General features: G+C 44.1%; 1 protein-coding gene across 4 annotated transcripts in view; it reads left to right on the top strand.

The window, feature by feature from the left end:
• The window catches only part of LOC138526335 (interleukin-1 receptor type 1-like), a 450,187-nt gene that overhangs the window by 136,038 nt on the left and 293,321 nt on the right, over positions 1-20,828 (top strand). For all 4 annotated transcript variants that reach the window (XM_069636950.1, XM_069636948.1, XM_069636947.1 and 1 more), the window contains one exon: positions 9,152-9,407. In XM_069636950.1, coding sequence (XP_069493051.1) covers positions 9,152-9,407 — 256 coding nt within the window. The remainder of the gene's footprint in view (positions 1-9,151; positions 9,408-20,828) is intronic.

The raw sequence follows: 20,828 nt of genomic DNA, 5'->3' as shown, positions 1-20,828 counted from the left end.
ACCATGAGAAATGCAGGGCAGGCACTGCAAATGGATTTTCCTTTAAACAGCACTAAAACAAGTAAAAAAAAAAATACTGCACACAAGTGCCGTAAACGCTGCTGTTCACGTTTTCCCTTTATAAAAATGGCATTTCCTAGACATCAGCACCACCTTTTTTAGTTTAATGAAAGCTTAATGAAACTTAATCTAGTAAAGTGGCTGTGTTTTCGGAAATGCTCGCAGTGCACAATGTTTCTTTCTAAACGATAGCCTAACGCAGATGTTGCTTCTGAAAGCACATTTCCCTTCGTATATGTCCACCCACCTCAGAATGGTGGTGTTGGAAACTGGAGGGGAGATTGTTGGCTTGCCATACTATATTTAGTACAAGCTCAGAATCAGTCCCTCGGTGTCCTCCTTACACTAACAAATAACGCCTTGAGGAACGACACTCGCAATGTGCAGTGATACAAACCTCCAAAAATAAAAAAGCACCACTAACCACACAAGATTTTATGATACAAGCCCTCTAACTAGGGTTTCCCTCCAGCTCAAGAGCTGTATCCACTTTCTTGAACTTTCACCTGCACACAAGATCAAGGTTAGCTGGCAGCATCATTGACCTTCCACAAAATTGGTCACCAAATAATTGATACTCTCTAAGGGAACATGTTGCTTCTGCTTCCATAAGCGCAACCTCCAACCTTTCCTGCTGTGCAATCTTTGGTAAGGGACAGGTAGAGTACATTTGGTCTTTTACATGTCAGACCCCTACCTACACCAGGGACCTGTGACCTATGGATCACCAGATGTTTTGGACTGCAACTCCCATAAGCCCTAGCCAGCATTTCAATGGTGAGGGATCATGAGGGCTGTAGTCCAAAATACCTGGAGACCCACTGGTTGCAGACGCCTGACCTACATGATTGTTCTCGTACATGCACTTAGAACCCATCAGCTGTATGTATAAATGCGAGTAAATGGCACACAATAAAAGAATCAGAATCCTTTTGGCAATTGCACAAGTTGTCGGAGAGAATGAGGAATGGACATCAAGAAAAGGCCATGAAGATGCTGAGAAATGGCAAGATGGCATGTGAAATTATAGAAATGTGTAGACAATGTTAAATATTCTTTCTTGTCATGGAGTTCAGTAAACTGAATTAATGATTAGATCTTTGGGGAATTCATCAATCTAGCCAATTGAAGAAATAGTTGCTAAAAAGGTCGGAATGAACACATTGTTTGTTCTGAACACATGAAAGCTGGAAATTGATGAATGCCAGGCACCTCTTAATATTTCTGAAACATTCCTCCTTTCATTCCATGTACAAACAGTTAATGAGCGCTGGTGTCCATCCATTAAAAATATTTCCTTTGACTCTCTGCAGTGAACCATGGGCAGCTAAGCTCTCGTGTTCAGTGACAGGGTACATGTGAAGAGCACGTGGACATATGCAGATGGGGCCTAGTTTGGAGTTTCAGTCTTGCCTGCGATATGTTCTTTACTATACAAAATGAACATCCATAAATATCAACAGTTATTAAATATTTAGCTAAAAACATATCATACCGTGTATTCCAAAAAAACCTACGCATTTGCAGATTATTAAACAAGTTGCCGGGGCAGCAGGTGCACTTTAAGTGTTTTATTTTCACAATATGCTTTTCTTGTAAAGAGGATTAATGCCAATGATGTCAGTGGCAAGAATAAGATATTGTTGGGCTGATACTTATATATCAAAGGTATGTATGAGCCTAAGATGTCTTCAGATCCCTTAGTGAATATGGTGAGGGATTTTGTATCAGCCATTCAAATTGTATAGATGCATTGAGGGTGTTGGGGGTAATGCATGTGAATACAGCATTACAGAGCCTTTGGTGCTTGTGTTTGCAGAGTGGGTTATATGATAGAGTAATGCCAATTCAATACTGTGGATGGCTGCCATGTATGATGGGACGTTGTTTTGGACATCCCTTTCAAAGAAAACTGGTTTACAGGTGAATGTGACAGATTTTCCTATTAAAAACCATAGAGTTGATATGGAAAGCTTTGGGCATTCCCCAATAAGAGACCTGCTTGAACTAAGGGGTGACACCGTGCAGCATCTGTATTGGTGAAGTAGCTTGTGGAAAAATAAATAGTATCTTATTGCTCGTGTGTTACTGTACACACAATATTTACTCCCCATGGTTCTCACTGTACACATCTTATGTTTCAATACGCACGCTTTTTATATTGTACATAGGCCCCTTCCTGAGTACATATGTATTTTCTGAAGCAGACAACAACTAGTGAAGGTTGCCTCGTGGAGCATGAGCCATTGTCCATCATCTACACAGTTAGCCTTCAGGGAGTTCCCTAAAAGCCTGGGTAGAGGAGTTTACATTGGCCAGGATAGAGCAGAAATTGTGACAGCACTTGTTATATTTTGCATTAAAAAAACTCACAGAATGATTCCTGAATAAGGTGATTCTAATGGGGTTCCAGGCTAAGCATATTCCAGCAGCAACCAATACGGTTGTTAGAGACGATTTTCTGTATTCCTCTGGTGAGGGGTTCAGAGACATCAAAGCTGTAGTGCGGGCTGCGCAGAGTGATCACCAAGGTAAGCTAGACTCTCACAATGGTGCAAATGACGGAGCTGTCCGGCTTCACTCAAAGGATGGGTGAGCGTTGCTATAACAGTCCCACATAGTAGAAAAAGACAGACACAATCAAGCACCGTGCTATCTACATTGGAAGGCTCGATGTGAGGTACTTGGAGTGACTTATGAAACCATAGATCATATGAAATCACAGGAATCCATTCAAAATACAAGTAAGGCTTCTGCAAATGCAAGACCTCATGGGAAATATAGACATACTAAACAAGTAGTTGATTATCTCTGGTACTTCTACGGACTTTGGTGGACTTGCTGAAATATGGCTGCAGAGTGAAAATCAAGTTCACAGAAGAAAGACCGTGGTGGCAAAGCGGGCACAGAGGATCTCTGCACCCAGAACCCAGGGACACTGGGAAACAGAACCAGCAGCAGCATCGGGATCAGGGCACCTATGGTTGTGGCTTCAACTGGCCAAGAAGCACCATTGCATTGGAAGGTTTTAATGTCAGGATTAGGTCTGGAAATGCATTGGTTGGCGTCTCCAGTTAGCATGAGCTAGATCCCGGGAAATGTTATAGACAAGAGGACTGGATCCCAAGTGCAAAGGACTTTATGCACAAGTAGGAGGGCATTGCATCAACAATAACAATGAAGCAGCACAAAGGTACCCCAGCAAGAAGGCTTCAGGCATGTGAGGATCGGGCAATAGATCAACCAAAGCAGCAGGAATTGTCCTACAGCAGGGAACAGCTTCAGGCATCAATCTGCAACGTCCCACAATAGAGCAGCAATGAAACAGAGCATCTGCAAGCCCCTCAGGACCCACCCAGACAGCAGAAGTGTTCCATCTTAAATCCAGCAAATGCTATGATGATCAGAAGGCATCTATGAAAGCTTCACAATCTGTCAGTATAGGTTTCAAGAATATAACCCCGGAGAGAAGCAGCGTAAGACCTTGCGGAAAGATTCTTCCTGCCTGGAAAGGCACAGAGGCATCCACAAAGAACAGCACCCAGTCAGCATGCAGTATAAGGATTCCCAGGAGCCGCCCATTCCTGAAGCAATCTTTCGGGTTGATTTTGGCAATGGAGCAAGGGTAGCCCACCCACAAATCCACAAACATGTACGTTTCAAAGGCTTGGCGGTCATCCTATCAGGCATGGCCATTCAAACTCCACACACTCACATAAATCCAAACTGAGACGTCTTTTTGAACTCTGAAAAGAGCCTATGTAGGCAGAAGGGTCATTGTGACCATTGATCATTTCCCAAAAAGACAAAGGATAGGTCCCAAATATAATGCTCTTCACGTAGGACATTTGAAATGATTTAGTATCCAAATGGCCACAGTCTATGGGTATTTAGCTGCTTATGTCGAAAAAAGGCTATGTCATGTTGTAGCCAAAAGCAACATGTAAAGCTGCCACCAGCCTACTTTTCAACACACATTCTAGAGTGGGAGAACTCCCCCAGTGACAATATGGAGTGGTCAAAGAGCAACTTTGCCTGGGTATTCTTATGGACTACCAAGTGCAGCACACCAAAACGAGTTGCATTTGAAGGGGGACTTCAGTAGAAGTGGCAAGAAAATTACATAATAAAAACCATGAAAGTCAGCAATAGGTTTAGGGGACTTAAAGAGTTAGCGAAAGGAGCCCCCAAAAATGACATTTTGACATAACAGTGAAAGACTCAACGGAATACCTTCATCAGAGCAGAACAAACTAGGCAGGGCTTGCTTGTTCCATTAGGAACTGGAAGTGAAAATTCAGTTTTACATCTCAGCATGGACAGCTAGTCCGTCCCACCACCCCTTGAAGCACACAATAAGGCTGCCTCGTCATCCTGTCATGGGTTTTTCAGGCCTGGTGATCTTCTATCGCATTGTGCTTAGTAGGACTACCACACTTAGCCTTCCAAGTAGTTTGAATTTATTTTTTTCAGTTTCAGTTGATAGTATAATGAAGGATTTTTTGGTGCTGAATAATTATAGTAAACGAGTAATAATAATACAATAAAAAAGAAATACAAATAAAATATGATATATAAGAACAATTATACAAACATATTTGGAAACCAAATAATGGGGCTCATTACAAGCATGGCGGTCTGGGAACTACGGTACCGGTAAGCATGCCGGTACCGTAGTTCCCGGACCGCCATACTATGTGCTCTGCTCGCGGGTGCCGTTTAACCTGCCTGGTTTTCCCTGGCGGGTGTAACGGCACCCGCGAGCAGAGCACGTCAGATGCACCCGCACAACTCTGTATGTGCCGGTGCATCCGACCGCCCCATCTCCATTCAGCCCTATTGGGCAGAATGGGGATCGGGAGGCACTTGATTCTGGCACCCGCAAATGAGCTATTACCGGGTCCACCGAGCTCGGCATGACCCGGTTCTTGCCCATTTACGGGTGCCAGAAAAAATGCAATTCTGGCGGCAGCCGTGCCTTTAATAAGGGCACGGCTACCGCCAGAGTTGTAATGAGGCCCAATGTCTGCAAGACCAACAAGACTCACAAGGTTAGAAGAACAATTATATAATGGCCATCATTACAACTTTGCCAGTCCAGAATTAACATGCCAGTATTACCATATACTGGCACGTTTCTGCACCGGCAAAGTACATGTTTGCCAGTGAGGTGGTTTGAATGACCGGCAGCTAAAAGTCAGAGTTCATTCTGCCACCTTGCCTGCAAACAATAGACAGTTTTACTGGCACTGGTATTACCGGTGCCGGTAATACCAGCAAACCCCCATGGAGTCCTATGGTTCTCCATGGAATAGGGATTTACCACTGTTATGTCACTTGGAATACAGCGGGACATTCCACTGGACCGCGTGCCGGTAATGGTATTATCGTTTGCTAGTATCCTGGCGGTTTTACTGCCAGGATACTGCAAACGTATAATAATGGCCAATGTATTCTTTAATAAAACAAATCGAAATCACCCACAGTGGGCCTCATTACGACTGTGGCGGCCATGGAATGAACGGTGCCAGTAAGGGACCGGCACCGCTCATTCCGGGCCGACACATTATGAGTCCTGCAGCGGGTCCTGCTCTGTACGCCTGGCCAGACCAGATGTGCAGAGCGGGACCCACTAGCAGACCAGGATGCAAACAACGGGCCTGTTATTAACAGGCCCATTGTTAGCATCCTCCCCATTCCCATTGAGCCCTATGGGTGCTCAAATGGGAATGGGGATGTACCGGTTCCGCACCCCGAAAGGGAATTACCCGGCACTCCAAGGTGGAAATTGCCCGGTAAATCCCCTTTTGTGGGACCCGGTCCCGGACCCGAGTTTGGAGGTAGCCATGCCGGTAATGACATGTAATGAGGCCCATTGTGTCCTTGTTACTCCAGTTGCCCCTTTCTCCCACCTACATCTCAAATTGCTATTTTGCTTTATTAACAGAAGTCAAATGAACGAATGCAGACAAGGCCTATATTGAGTTAAATCTTAGTACATCCTCACATTTCCATACTTGAAGCCATTCTATGCTTATCCTGATTGCTGATTGTGGGGAAAAGTAAAAGGTGTACTTCCCTTTCTATGGATGCATTTGCTGCGCCAAGTAAACCAAGTAAATACAGTGCATGGAAGTAGTTCATGGCAGGTGTTGCGATTAAGGACACTGGTATGCATCGGCACCTTACCCCGCCACATGGCAATAGTTCATTGAACTTGTATGAGGTTGTGATATGTTTGAGAACCACTCGAAGGTCCTTGAGTCACTTGCCACGTCTAAGGTGCACTGCTAGGGCCTTGCGGGCCCCACTGTAAAATGTAATGGGCCCCACAGTCTAAGTGTACTCCCATTAATTATAATAAACAAATACAGGCAAGCGTCAATCTGTCATTACCCAGGGGGTAGTCGTTCCTCCTCAATCTCAGCTTTCCGGAAGGACAACCACCTCCCACAACAATTCCTGCCCACCGAACTTCATGTTCGCCCATCGTGTCAGTACCTCTCAGCTCCTGTATCAACATCCCCATAGGAGCATACAGCCTCCAAGTCTCATCTTCACCCGGGATGAACATGTTCTGCACCAGGGCGTTGCATGCCTCGATTCCCTCATTCCCTTCATGCATGCCCTTCTTAAGCGCTTTATACCATACAGCAGACTCTGCTAGTGACCATCGCCTTAGATCCGCCCATCAGGCTTCTATTTTAGGGCCTTCAGAGGATTTCCATGCCATGGCAATTCTGCGATTCGCTAATACACAAATGTTATTATCTTCATTTTTACTAGGCTCAAATAGAGCATAAGTCCATCAGAGAGCCACGGCTAACATAAAATACTGTAACAATACAAACATTAATGCCATAGCCAAGTGGTTGCTTGGAGCCTGTCATACGCTCCCGACACTAATGTATACAAGGTGGTTGGGCAGCGCATCTTTGCGCTACTGCCCATACTGATTCAGTTGCAAAGAAACCTCCTCCCTGTATGGTTTTGCTAAAAGGCAGATCGGAAGGTTTGGGTCTATTTGACCTAAAACATTTGACCTAATCACATTTGATCGAATTTATTTTACTTTTTTCAATCTAAAATACGGGGGAGACCCCCACAAACCCCTCTCACTTCCCCTCAACCTAATCTATACCCTTACCCACCCCTACATATATATTTAATTCAATTTGACTGAAAAAAAGGTCCAAAAAAAATTGAGCAAATGTTTTAGGTCAAATGTTTTTAGGTCAATTATGCGAATACTGATCGGGAATAGGTTAACAATGTACCAGACAGCTGGACTCTAGAGAAACCTTTTTCATTAAGGAAAATGCATCCGATTTCTACACTGCTACAGGAGTGATAGCTTTTTACTGGGACTTTGATGGTCTTTAAGCAGGTAAATAGGAGCTTGAGTCCATTAGCAGCATCTTCAGTTTAGGAGGAATACAAATTGGTCAGAGCCTGAAACGCAGCTTTCCCTTAGGAGGCACGTGAGGTCTCTTGATACAGTCAAAGTCTCAGCTGAAGGACATGTGCACCTCGCAGAGACTTTTTCTCTGCAAAGAGATTTAATTCCTTGGAAAACCAAGGGGCAGAACTGGGCTGAAACAGAGTGTACATCAAAAGGTTCAATAGCTTTCCCAATGTCTGATAAGTGTATACCTCCACAAGCGCTACTACTGGTGCCCTCCAGAAAAAGGTGCACCAAAGGTGCAATACGGGTGTCAGGGGTAAAGTCTTTCAAAGGAACTTTTACTACCCCAAGTCTAATCTGTTGGCCATTACAGATTAATTGATACCGGGGCATGTGACTTTGAATCTGTGCAGAATCAGATCAATTGTGGAAGTCTTACTTGGGTAGATAAGTGAAGAGGGACTGGAGAAACTAGCCAATCAAACGTGCATTCCTTTTCTTTGAAAACATCTGTATAATTGTGCTTATAATTATTAAGCTCTAAAAATTTGCCAACTGAAGAAAAATTAGGTTATGCTGGTTTTTCCAATACAAGTAAATCCCACAAATAAAGGAATCATGTGTTCTCCCTAAGGCCTTGCTTGCAAAATCAGTTCATTGAACTCAAAAGCTGAATCCTTTCTAGGAGGGCGGTAGGTAACCTATACACACGACAATTTTTGAGCAGAGGGAGTAATACGAACTGCCAATAAATCAAATGTAAGATAAGGGAACAAGGGAATCTGCATACAATCTAAGGATGAGGTGAACAGTAATGCAGTCCCCTCACCCACCCTGCCCACTTGGACACAGTGGACAATAGAAAGAATAGCATTAGTATGTTCATGAAACCCGACACATAAGGCCTGATTCAAAAGATTATTACAACAATGTTGGCTGCATATAACACTGATGAATGGGAATACAAATCAATGCTATTTTTTAATGCCACATGTTTCATTTTTAGTTTGGACTATTAGATGGTGCTTGCACCACCTATGAGCCGAAATGATTGCATTATAGTACAGATAGGGAGAAATAGCCTATGAGGCGGGACACAAAGCTTGTAGGTGTTGTTTGGTTATTTGCCCAACCGTTGACTGCCCATGGCCATGCCAATCCCTATGGCCATTCCCACCCAGTTCTGCCCCTTCGTGCCTAAAACACCTTCTCTTGCAAACTCTTTGAGCTCGCTTTATTCAAGCCTTACCCTCAAACTTTGCACTCAGGGCTTGTCAGTGCTTTTTTAAAGCAGTCTTTTGAGAGTTAATGGATTCATTGGAGTTGTAAACGTGCCACTGGTCATCAGGTCTGCCTTCAGCACTCGAGTTATAACCACTATAGGGTGTCCTTCGAGAAGTCCTTTTAAAAACAAGCATTGGGTAAGCCAAGAGTTTTGACTGGTGTACTAGGCATTTGCCAGCTACTGCTATCAAATGCCAAGGTGCTCGCACCAATTTTGCACTTTCTACCATCAGTGGCCAGTTGATACCACTGCGATAGTGCCTTGCAAGTGCCTTTCCCATGGCTACACAAAAGCCCAAACTGTTGCCTTTGCCTGTTCAATGGTGTTAGAGCAATGCGTATTAACCTTGCCTGTGTATGCATGATAGATTTTGAAACCGTACTTTCTGTTTTATATTACAGTGAAAGGCCAAGACTCTGGTATTGCATTGGAGCAAGCACTGTTCGTATTGGAAGGAGAGCCTGCTTCTTTACTTTGTCCAACATGCGACATATTTAGTGTCAATTCTACCCTTGGCTATAACTTCACCTGGTACAAGGCAGATAATAGTACACCTATAACTACAGACAAACTTTCCAGAACGTATGCGTCACAGAACAAAATTGCATTTTTTCCTGCAAAATCAGATGATGCCGGTTTTTATGAATGTGTGCAAATGTAAGTACATGAAAATACCTGCTGTATACCATTCTGTATGAGTTAAGCAATATGTAGATTCGTACATTAAATCAATGGTGTGTGCTCATAATTTACAATGCACGTCTGCTGAGGGTGGTCTCAGTAAACCAGACAGAAGGCAGACAGAAGGCTAGTATTCAAGATTTATTCAGGGCCCAGCACAAAAGCAGGTGAAGTCAGGTGGTCAAATCTTCATTATATCAATTTCCATTAAATCATTCGTAATACTAATATTAACATCTATCTGTTATTGTACAACTCCAGCCTGACTGCAGTGTTAGTACTAGTCGAACCAATTTCAAATATATTCTAGCATTTTTTTAAGGATTAAAAAAGCCTCATAACACACTAAGTACCAGTATTTCCTACCCTACTACAGGCACATCTGGATATGCATATGCATTCCATCAAGCTTCCTGCAACTCTCGTGTTTACTCCCAACCTGTGCCTCATTCTGAGGTCGACGGAACTCCGGCAAAACCGAATCTGCTGGCTAATTTCCCCGGTGCCACCGGGACATTACAAGTCCCCGTGGAGCGGGAAGTCAGGAGGCAGATTCGCTAACTCCCCATTCCTGTGGCGTACCATAGGACTACATGGGAGTGGGGAGATGGAAGCACCGGCACTGTTGTTAATGATGCCAGTGCTCCCGTGACGACTCTGCCTACCAGGGCCACAGCACCCGGCAGCATCAGACCTGCTGGGCACTACGGCCCCGGCACGCAGATTCGCAGTGTGGTGGCTCGGAAACAAGGGTGCGGATGATGTTACTGACACCCTTGTTTCCGGGCCGCCACACTCGTAATGAGGCACAATGGGCTCTTTACTCAGAATGGCTTGATTAGTAGCTTTAAGGTAGCCAAGGAGTTAAATGCTGATTTGCCACTTTGAAGTCAGGTGGAAGTGGGATTCCGGCTTTGCGGCTCTGTGCTTAGACGCAGATCTTTCCAATGCACCTGTGAATATGGTGAGTGGTTATCTCCTCCCCTTGTGGGCCAGGCCCCCAGAAACGCTGCGCTTGTGCCTGCAACTGCTGAATTTGTGAAAACTGGGCATGGTTTAGCACACATTAATCACATCTAACCTATGACATCTCAAAGCCTGTTAGATCTGAGTTACTCGTGCGTTAAAGGTACAAGAGGGATCTAAAGTGTGATGGTTTTCATAGTGTACTAAGGTGGGGCAAAGCCGCATAGAAGATGAGGTGCAGACTCATTACTCTCATGTAACGTAGGTCTATCCTGGGGTTGCTGCTCAGCATCCACTTTGCATGAGGAGAAAGAGGATGGCCTGGCACACTTGGAGGAGCACTGCTGATTCCCCTTTTACTGCCTCCATGTAACTCATCACATAGACGGCAGGCTTCCCTGGTCCCCACCGCCCACACCTGCCAATGTGGACTTATATGCATTTATCGATATTTCTTGTAGGGCACCGATGCACTAGGATGATTGCTCCAGAGCGAGAAAATTGGCCATGAAGGTAGGAGAGGGAAGATGTGGGAGAAAGGTATTAAAATGCATGTGAGAAAAGCTGAGTATTGGGGGATCCCATGAAGCAACCATAATTTATATACTTGATCATCCACATAGATGAAACGTCACCATCTATCTATATTAGGCCACATGGCCAGCTACGGGAATCAAAGACTTGGAAAACATGTAAATAAGATCACTATGAACCTGTATCCTATAGCTTTGGATGAATCTTACGTCCTGCTTCACTCTACAGTAACTCCCTGCATCTTCCACAGGGCAGGCTACAGGAGCAAATAAACAAGAGTTGAATCTCAGTTTTAAAAATAAATAAAACTCATTCCACTGCCATGACAGCACTCAGGGCCCCTGGGGCTCTGACATCACACCCAGTTCTGCAGCTGAATAGGCTTAGCAGCTGCTTGTGTGCTCCATACAACTGTGATCAGCAGCTGGATGTGAGGTGAGCAAATGGAAGTGCTAGAGGAGCGCAAAGGCATGTGCCTGCACGAAGAGAGTGGGGCTAAAGGGGCAAGAGGAGAAGACAATGTCTGAAAGGCAGAACCTCAAGGAATGGTAGGGGCAAGTAGTGATTTGATGTGGACTTGCTTGCCAACCATTCCAACATGGTCCATTGCGCTTGTGTACGTACATCAAGCTGATAGATGGCAGTCCCATGTTAGGGAGAATTCTCAAAAATGTGTTAATTCCCTCCACCTTAGAGACCCCAGCAACTTTTCTGGATTTTGAGGACTTGATTTTTTTTTACCTGGAGAGAGTGAGACCCTTTTTCCCACTCTCTCATGTATTTTAATGTGATTTTATACACTCGGTTTCTTTTTGGTTGTGGAGTCTAACCAATTCCATAGGCATCATCTTTTACAAATGTGTCACACAGCACCTTCAGTGCAGTGCCACAGGGAAGTCTTCCAGATTTCCCAAGGTTTAAATACCTTCTCTGGGATCAACTACTGTTTCCCAGAGCAGTGGCGTGAAATTGACTTAACTTAGTCCTGTAAAATTCTAGACCCAGCACACCCTATCTTACAATAGAGTGCTGGAGGTGTTACTTAGTATCCATTGTGTCAAGTTTCTCATGTAGCATTTATATGTTACCCTTTCCTCTCAGAATGGCTGGTGGCAGTGGTTTTTGAATGAACTATCATGATTTACCCCGACTGTGAACTGTTTGCGGCTCAGTTAACGTTAAATTGCTGGAGCCATGTTTTTCAAAATGGCGCAAAGCCTCCTTTGTTAAAATGGTCCCCAGTCTTCTTTTTTCGCCATTTCTTTGTGGAAAGGTCCTTCTCTGGTTTTTCTGTGCGTGCCAAATCAGGTTTGGTATCTTTGTTCATTCGCCTTTGGTGGGCTTCAGGAGTGAAACCCGCCTCTGGCTCCAGAGTGTCTGGGGTAGGCAGGAAGTGAGGGAGGTGCCCAAAACTCCCTATGCTTAGTCTCCTAGGAGACCCAAATGCACTCTGTGGTGATTGGCCGGCTGGCTGTCCGGCAAGGACAGCCACCCTGCTGGGTGAGTGACAGCTAGGCTGGAATGAATGGGAGAGAACAGAATAAAAGGCAAGTCTTTTGGCTTGGAAGGCAGAGTCGACCACTGGACGAAGGAACCAAAGAAGAGCTTGAAGAGGAATCCTGCTGCAACGCCTGGACCGTTGGTTTGCCCGGTAATGCCCCGCTGCAGTGACTACTTGCCAAGTTCACATCGACAGAGAAGCCCTGCAAGGACGACTTCTCCCTTTATGTTGGTGGGACTAATCAACTCCCAAGTAAGCCACCTGGACACCCATCTCGGAGCTGGTTGAATTTCCTCAGAGTTGCTGCAGGAAACCGTAGAGCCAGGGAGAGGGACACCGGATTGTGTGCTTTGCTTGTAAGCTGGCCTAAAGCTTTTGGAAGATCCTCAGACTCCCATGAAGCAGGACTGACCAAGGTTGACCACCCCCCAGTCGAGTTCTGGACCTCAGATGTGAGTAAAGTCCACCCTAACAGCCAGGAGCCGCGCTAATTGCTATTTGCTGTACCGCAAGGAGCTGAAACGCAAAACAGCCACTGAAAGTAAAGTTTGCCGGTTGCCAGTTTTCACAGTGCCAGTGCAGTGCAGGAGTCCCCGACGTCCTTCCTCTTGTCCCCACGACTGAGGCCCAGGAACAGTGAGACCTGCAGAGCTGCACAGGAACAGAAGTCTTCAGCTGCATCTTTTCTTCTTTACTAAGGTACTGTAAAACAAGTCTAAGAGAACTTACCTCTTACTGTAGAAGTGCCTGTAACTTCCACAACTCACAATTCTAATCAGCTTGTGGCCCTACAATTGATTCTTCTTTTCTTCAAAGACCCCTAAAATCCTGTGCAGAACATTTCCATTGCTTACCAGAAGTGCTTTATCCTATCCAAGACTTTTTCCCATTAACTTTGGTTTAGCCTATTGAATTGAATGACTCTTCTAGTGGACTCTAAAAGTATTTGCCCTGCTTATGAATATTTGTAATTTCTTGTGTTCTAATAGCCTTTGCCTTTTACCAACATTTTAAGAAGTGTTCTGAATGCCAACAGTAAGATATTAATGTCCCCAGGACCCTTGTTACTGAATTCACCTGTGGGTGTAGGTTGTGTCTGTGGACCACCCCAAAAGGGTCTTGTCTGATTCAGAAACTCAGAGTGTACAGTATTGAAGTATATTTGTGTGTCACTATCCTATTGCTCTCTTCTGAAGAAGGCTTTATAACAGAACTGATAAATAAATGATTCATTGTTTATGCAAGAAACCTTGAGTGTAAGAGTTTATTTGAATACCTGTAACTGTGAATCTTTGTGTCACTGCACAACAGCTCACATTTCCCCTCTTGAGATAAGCCTGGCTGCTCAACACTCTACCAAAACTGTGTAGTACAAGCTTATACCAAAGGTTGGGTTGCCTATACCTGTAGTCATAGTTGCTTGTAGTGGTCCCAGAGGGTACTGCATTCAAACTTTGCCTAACATCCCATGACCAGAGAAATGGGACCAGGAGAAACACATTGGGCCTCATTACGAGGCTAGCGGTAGCCGTGCCCAAAACTCCCTATGTTTAGTCTCCTAGGAGACCCAAATGCACTCTGTGGTGATTGGCCGGCTGGCTGTCCGGCAAGGACAGCCACCCTGCTGGGTGAGTGACAGCTAGGCTGGAATGAATGGGAGAGAACAGAATAAAAGGCAAGTCTTTTGGCTTGGAAGGCAGAGTCGACCACTGGACGAAGGAACCAAAGAAGAGCTTGAAGAGGAATCCTGCTGCAACGCCTGGACCGTTGGTTTGCCCGGTAATGCCCCGCTGCAGTGACTACTTGCCAAGTTCACATCGACAGAGAAGCCCTGCAAGGACGACTTCTCCCTTTATGTTGGTGGGACTAATCAACTCCCAAGTAAGCCACCTGGACACCCATCTCGGAGCTGGTTGAATTTCCTCAGAGTTGCTGCAGGAAACCGTAGAGCCAGGGAGAGGGACACCGGATTGTGTGCTTTGCTTGTAAGCTGGCCTAAAGCTTTTGGAAGATCCTCAGACTCCCATGAAGCAGGACTGACCATGGTTGACCACCCCCCAGTCGAGTTCTGGACCTCAGATGTGAGTAAAGTCCACCCTAACAGCCAGGAGCCGCGCTAATTGCTATTTGCTGTACCGCAAGGAGCTGAAACGCAAAACAGCCACTGAAAGTAAAGTTTGCCGGTTGCCAGTTTTCACAGTGCCAGTGCAGTGCAGGAGTCCCCGACGTCCTTCCTCTTGTCCCCACGACTGAGGCCCAGGAACAGTGAGACCTGCAGAGCTGCACAGGAACAGAAGTCTTCAGCTGCATCTTTTCTTCTTTACTAAGGTACTGTAAATCAAGTCTAAGAGAACTTACCTCTTACTGTAGAAGTGCCTGTAACTTCCACAACTCACAATTCTAATCAGCTTGTGGCCCTACAATTGATTCTTCTTTTCTTCAAAGACCCCTAAAAACCTGTGCAGAACATTTCCATTGCTTACCAGAAGTGCTTTATCCTATCCAAGACTTTTTCCCATTAACTTTGGTTTAGCCTATTGAATTGAATGACTCTTCTAGTGGACTCTACAATTATTTGCCCTGCTTATGAATATTTGTAATTTCTTGTGTTCTAATAACCTTTGCCTTTTACCAACATTTTAAGAAGTGTTCTGAATGCCAACAGTAAGATATTAATGTCCCCAGGACCCTTGTTACTGAATTCACCTGTGGGTGTAGGTTGTGTCTGTGGACCACCCCAAAAGGGTCTTGTCTGATTCAGAAACTCAGAGTGTACAGTATTGAAGTATATTTGTGTGTCACTATCCTATTGCTCTCTTCTGAAGAAGGCTTTATAACAGAACTGATAAATAGATGATTCATTGTTTATGCAAGAAACCTTGAGTGTAAGAGTTTATTTGAATACCTGTAACTGTGAATCTTTGTGTCACTGCACAACAGCTCACATTTCCCCTCTTGAGATAAGCCTGGCTGCTCAACACTCTACCAAAACTGTGTAGTACAAGCTTATACCAAAGGTTGGGTTGCCTATACCTGTAGTCATAGTTGCTTGTAGTGGTCCCAGAGGGTACTGCATTCAAACTTTGCCTAACATCCCATGACCAGAGAAATGGGACCAGGAGAAACACATTGGGCCTCATTACGAGGCTAGCGGTAGCCGTGCCTGTAGTACAGGCACGGCTGCCGCCGGTATTCATTTTTTCCAGTGCCCAGAAAAGGGCAATTACTGGGTCATTATGACCTTGCCAGACCCGGTAATTGCCATTTTCTGGCCGCCGGAAAAAATTCTTCTCCAGTCCCATTGAGCCCTATAGGGCTCAGTGGGAATGGGGAGGGTGGTAGTACCGGTACCGTTAATAACGGTGGTACCGTCACGTTCTGTTCACGGGTGCCCGTACGGCCACCAGGTCAGACCTGGTGGCTGCAAAGGCACCCACGAGCAGAACTCGTAGTTTGCTGGTACGGTAACAACGGTACCGCCAAGCTTACCGTTACCGTTGTTACTGTACCAGCAAATTCGTAGTGAGGCCCATTGTATTATTATTTGGTTTTGAGAATGTGCAACATGCCCCTAGGTCTCAGTGCGCCCACATAACAAAGGACAAAGGACAAACAAAGCAAAATGATAAGGGATGCTGAAGTGAAAGATGTTAGTCAAGATAGAGAGATATGCCTAGTCATTAGAGTTAAACAGAAACGTTTGTATAGCTTTTTTAAAAGTGATAAGATTAGGAAGAAGTTTTAAGTCTAAGTGAATGGAGTTCTAAAGATTCGGCGCACAGGTGTCAAAACAGGCCTCCCCATATTTTTTAAGATTGAAGCGGGCACCATCAGATTTCCAAGTGCATTGGATCAAAGAAGACGTGTATTTAAAGTCGTCTTCAGGCCCTGTTGTAGATAAAAGGGTGCACTATATCATATACCAGTATATATCATATATTATGGCATGCTTATGACCTGGACAAGCCACAGTGGACCAAGCACCTTGAAGCCTCTCTTGTGCTAGATGGAATTACCAATAAAGATCTCAGACCAAAAAACCGGACAAACCCAGAAAAGATGGCAAAGTTACTACTTTATTCTCAATTCAATAAGGCAGGGCGAACTGACAAACAATGGACTGATGCTCGCACACTCACACACAAATTTGATTACACAGAGGTTATATACCCCAAGATGCATCATCTATGACGTTATTACACGTGGCAAACTGTGATGAAACATATTGTCGGGAATGAGTGGTTAGGCGAACATATGTACCAATGGCATGCATATGGGTTAGTACTTCATTGGCTGCCCCTTATCTGTAGGGAACGTATTGAACGTCCTCTAAATATGTATTATACTGATTATACCTGAAAAAATTGCAACGTATTGACCTATGCAACATTGTATAGCATGCTGCCCCATAGACACTCTGATTGGTTGGCATACTCACCCAACATTGGGCTGTTGCTTGCTAGCAGCACATAGGCAAAATGAAATCCAGGTGCTTGGTTTACGTCAGATTACTCCTCACTTTCCCAATTAGTCCATCATCTCTCATAAATCCAACCATATGCCAATGTTTCCTGTCTTTAGTTGACCTTGTAGCATTCTCTCTGTTCTGGGACATTCAAGGGAGTGAAAGCACATACTATCTTCAACTGAAGCTTAATGAATAGCCCTTGTTTTTGACTTCTGAATCACGTGTGAGGAGAATGTATATTTATAATGTTTGCCCTCCTATTTACAGATATTTGATTCAATCATACTGGGTGTTCTTGCTCCTCTTGGCCTCTAGAGACTTGCTCACTCCATCTTGTTGGAATCTTATGCATTGTTAATTGTCCAATACTTAGCTCTTGCAAATGTTTTCTTCTACTTTAATCTAAGAGAAATGTATCTGACGTATATGGCGTATCCGTCTGCCTCAATTTGTGCCTTGCAATTATTCCTTGAAATAGCATCCTTGATCCCAGGCCAACACAGACTCCTCTTTATTTTGCACACAAAGCTATTTCTCCGATGTCTCCTGACTCTGCACCCCTGGTTTGTTTCTGAGGTAGCTGGATTGAATCTTTATACGAGCCGACGTCCATTTTCCTATCATGGCCGCTCTTGCCACGTTATATTTTCCTCTATTGCAAGCTTCTGGATGTCTCATCTACCTTGCATTACTGCATATTTACACTTATTGGTCAGCAAGTTACGTCATCTTCTTTGTATATGCTAACTTTATCATTTCGTACATGTTTCTCCAGTTACATTGTTATTCCTAAGTATTTTCATATTGTTTTAGTATGTCCTCGTATATCTTCTTTATGACATCACTCTGGCCTCATGAGATTTCACTCAGCGCTACATAATGTCCAAAGGTGCGTGCTGACATCCTTCCACTCTTTCAGTGCGAGGGTACATTCGGTATGGCTGCCTGAGTGCATATCGTCTCTCATACACTCGATGCAGTATAAGCATAATACATGGAGTCCCACATATAGCCCTTCTTCTACTGTTCCAGTATGACAGAGGTTAGGGTGTGGGAGCTTGGGAAAAGCATCCACCGGCTCCTCTGCTTTCCCCCCCTCTGGTCGAGTCCTCGTCCATATTCTCCTCTTCAATCTCCTTCACCTTCTCTTCATACTGTTGTTTCTTTCAAATCCATATCTTTGTCACCCCCAGGTGACCTGCATTATTTATATGTTCATCCAAACTCTAGGTCATGTTGCAGCATTCTCCTGATGGTGGACAGAATATCCAATGTCCTACATATATTTTATGATCCCTAGGGTAGTAAAGCCTCGTTCCTAGAGGTGCCAGGGGACTTTTCTTTATATTCTAACGTGCGCTTTCCTCATCCTGCATCTTCTCACCAGCTCCAGCATCTATATCAATCATTATCTTCATCCCAGTGGCTATCTTAGCTGTCTTCTGGCACTGTCCCAAGATAATGCTTATAAGACAGAATCCCAGCAATACCAACACAAGTATTGCTTTGAGTATTTTGAAAGCATCTGTCAGCCAGGTTGGAATCCACGATAACAGAATTGAAAACCAGTCATCTCCTGCCGTCTCATCAACTTCATCTTCCATTTTTGTATGCAGAGTCTTTAGCATACTTATTGCTTCGATCAGGATTCCATTGGCTCCATCATGATACGGTGTGAATATACAGCAAGAAGGCCCTACCTTGGCAAACACCACTCCTTCCATTGCTGTAATTAAGTCCAAGACATGCCTGTTCTGGAGAGTCATTGCATTGAATCCTTTTATTGTTGCATTGATCATTTGTAACAGCTCCCATCAGGTAATCTGCAGCCACTTGGCATACATTGCAGTCTAGAGTCCTGACATGAATATAGATGTCATTAACATTGCTGTCTTGCTGAACAGTTTATGTTTATCTGGAATGTATTCATAGGCCTTTATCGATTTTGATGAGAAGTAGTTCCCTCTTTTCAGGCAGCGAAGAATGAGCAATCTCTTCCTTCTCTGGTGTTTGTTCATTTTTGTAAATTCATCGATATTGAGATCACTTTGAGGAATCACTAATGCGTGAACATGTATTAGTACAATGGAACATACTCCTCCCCAATTTTAAGGCAACTGCATGTAAGCTCAGGATCCACAGGCCCAATATCGGTCCATCAGTACTGCAGTTCCTCCATTCATCCCTGAGACCTTCATTGTCTGTCTGCATCCTTTGTTTTCTCCTACCTGAACCGAGCCTCCATTCTTGAAGCATGTTGTTGCATTCTTTAATGGTATTATGTATACAGGTCCTGCTTCATTGTCAACTCATATTAGTAACTTGGAGTATTTGGCCCGTGACTACAGGCATCTGTCATTTGCTATTTGCACTATGCTTATTGGTTGTTTCTTCAATAAGTGTGCAGGGCAAGATAATAGTCCTTCTTCCCATCCGGTACTGTTGGCAACACGCCCATACACCAATTGCTCAGGTCTCTCCCAGCATCCTCACTCTCCTGACCATTCAGTCATATCTGGGAAGCCCATTTCAACAGTATTTATTTGATTTTCAATTTGGGATGGATACATACTTTTTTTGCTTGTCCATCCCACTTTCCATCCTCCTTTTTTTCACATAAGTATTTTCATATGGACATGTTGCTCTTGATCGCCATCGTGAAGTTGCCCATTTTCCTTCGAATTGGCCTCTGGTCATACACGCTGCTAGATGAATGAGACATATTGCATCATGTGCAGGCATCTCTTTGGCAATAAATGTCCTTGCTGCATTCATGGCATATGGTATTAAAGAACAGACATAGCAGCTTTCATCTGCCATTCTCTCCCCCACTTTCTTCATGTGTTGATACCATAAATTGGGCAATGGTAAATGCAATAAAGGCGAGAGGTATTAATTAAAAACTTGTAGGCTCTCATTACGAGTTTGGCGGTATTCTGGTGGTAAATCTGCTGGAATAGCGCCAAATAAAATTACTGTTACTGCCACTTGGTCCAGCAGATTTACCGCCGGATTACAAGTGGTGGTAGCTGGTGTTACTCTCCATTTTAGGACACCATGGTGATTTAGACAAAATTAGCACTGGCAGTAATTCCGCCATCGGTTATTCTGCCGATTTTGCCAATTTTTTGGCAGAAACCTGGAAGATTTCTGAGTACTTGATCACCTTTAGAGATTTGGAGCTGCAGAAGTACATTTGTGCCCTTACGTACAGGTATATTTCATATATTTACAGTACATATTATTGTATTTGTGTTTTGCATAGCACAGTACATGTGGTTGACTATAACATATGAGGGAGGGACTGGGTTACAATATGTGGCATGGGATGTTGTTGCCCTGCGGGTTGGAAGCGATGCGCGAAGGCAAGAAGCCTCTGCGGCACATAAGTATTGACTGAACAGTAAAGTCTTGAGGTTCATCCTGAACAGCAAGAGTGTTGGCTCAGTCCCGATTGACACTGGGATGATTTTCCAGAAGGGAGGGGCATAGCAAGAGGTTTTTGCCTGTTTATTTTCTTGTGAATCAGTTTTGGGGCAAAACAAGCCTCTGATGCACAAGTGCACGAGTGCCAGCAAGACCTCATGAATATTATATGAGAATAGAGTAGAGTTTATAAAAGTTCTGATGTTGACTACCGATGATTAACTCAATAGGATAAGAATTTAAGCGTCACTAGTGTAGTGGAAAAAATGAAAAACTGAACACATGGAGGAGATGGGCTGTTGGGCATAAATCAACATTTCAATGAAGTGAGATTAAGCTGATCCCTGTGGCACTTGTCATGACAGGGATCAGAAACAGACCAAGAGTCAATCTCTGAGAATTAAACTTTTATTGTGGGGTTTAACATTGGATGGAAAAAAATATCAAAATGGGGAAAGGTTTAGGGATATTCAACTCAAGACTTTGGGTTGCAACACTGCTC

This window comes from Ambystoma mexicanum, chromosome 7p (genome assembly GCF_040938575.1).
Source record: "Ambystoma mexicanum isolate Mex_15411 chromosome 7p, UKY_AmexF1_1, whole genome shotgun sequence".
In the NCBI taxonomy this organism is placed as follows: Eukaryota; Metazoa; Chordata; class Amphibia; order Caudata; family Ambystomatidae; genus Ambystoma; species Ambystoma mexicanum.
The sequence above is the reverse complement of the archived record's forward strand: the minus strand, read 5'-3'. Positions and strand labels throughout refer to the sequence as shown.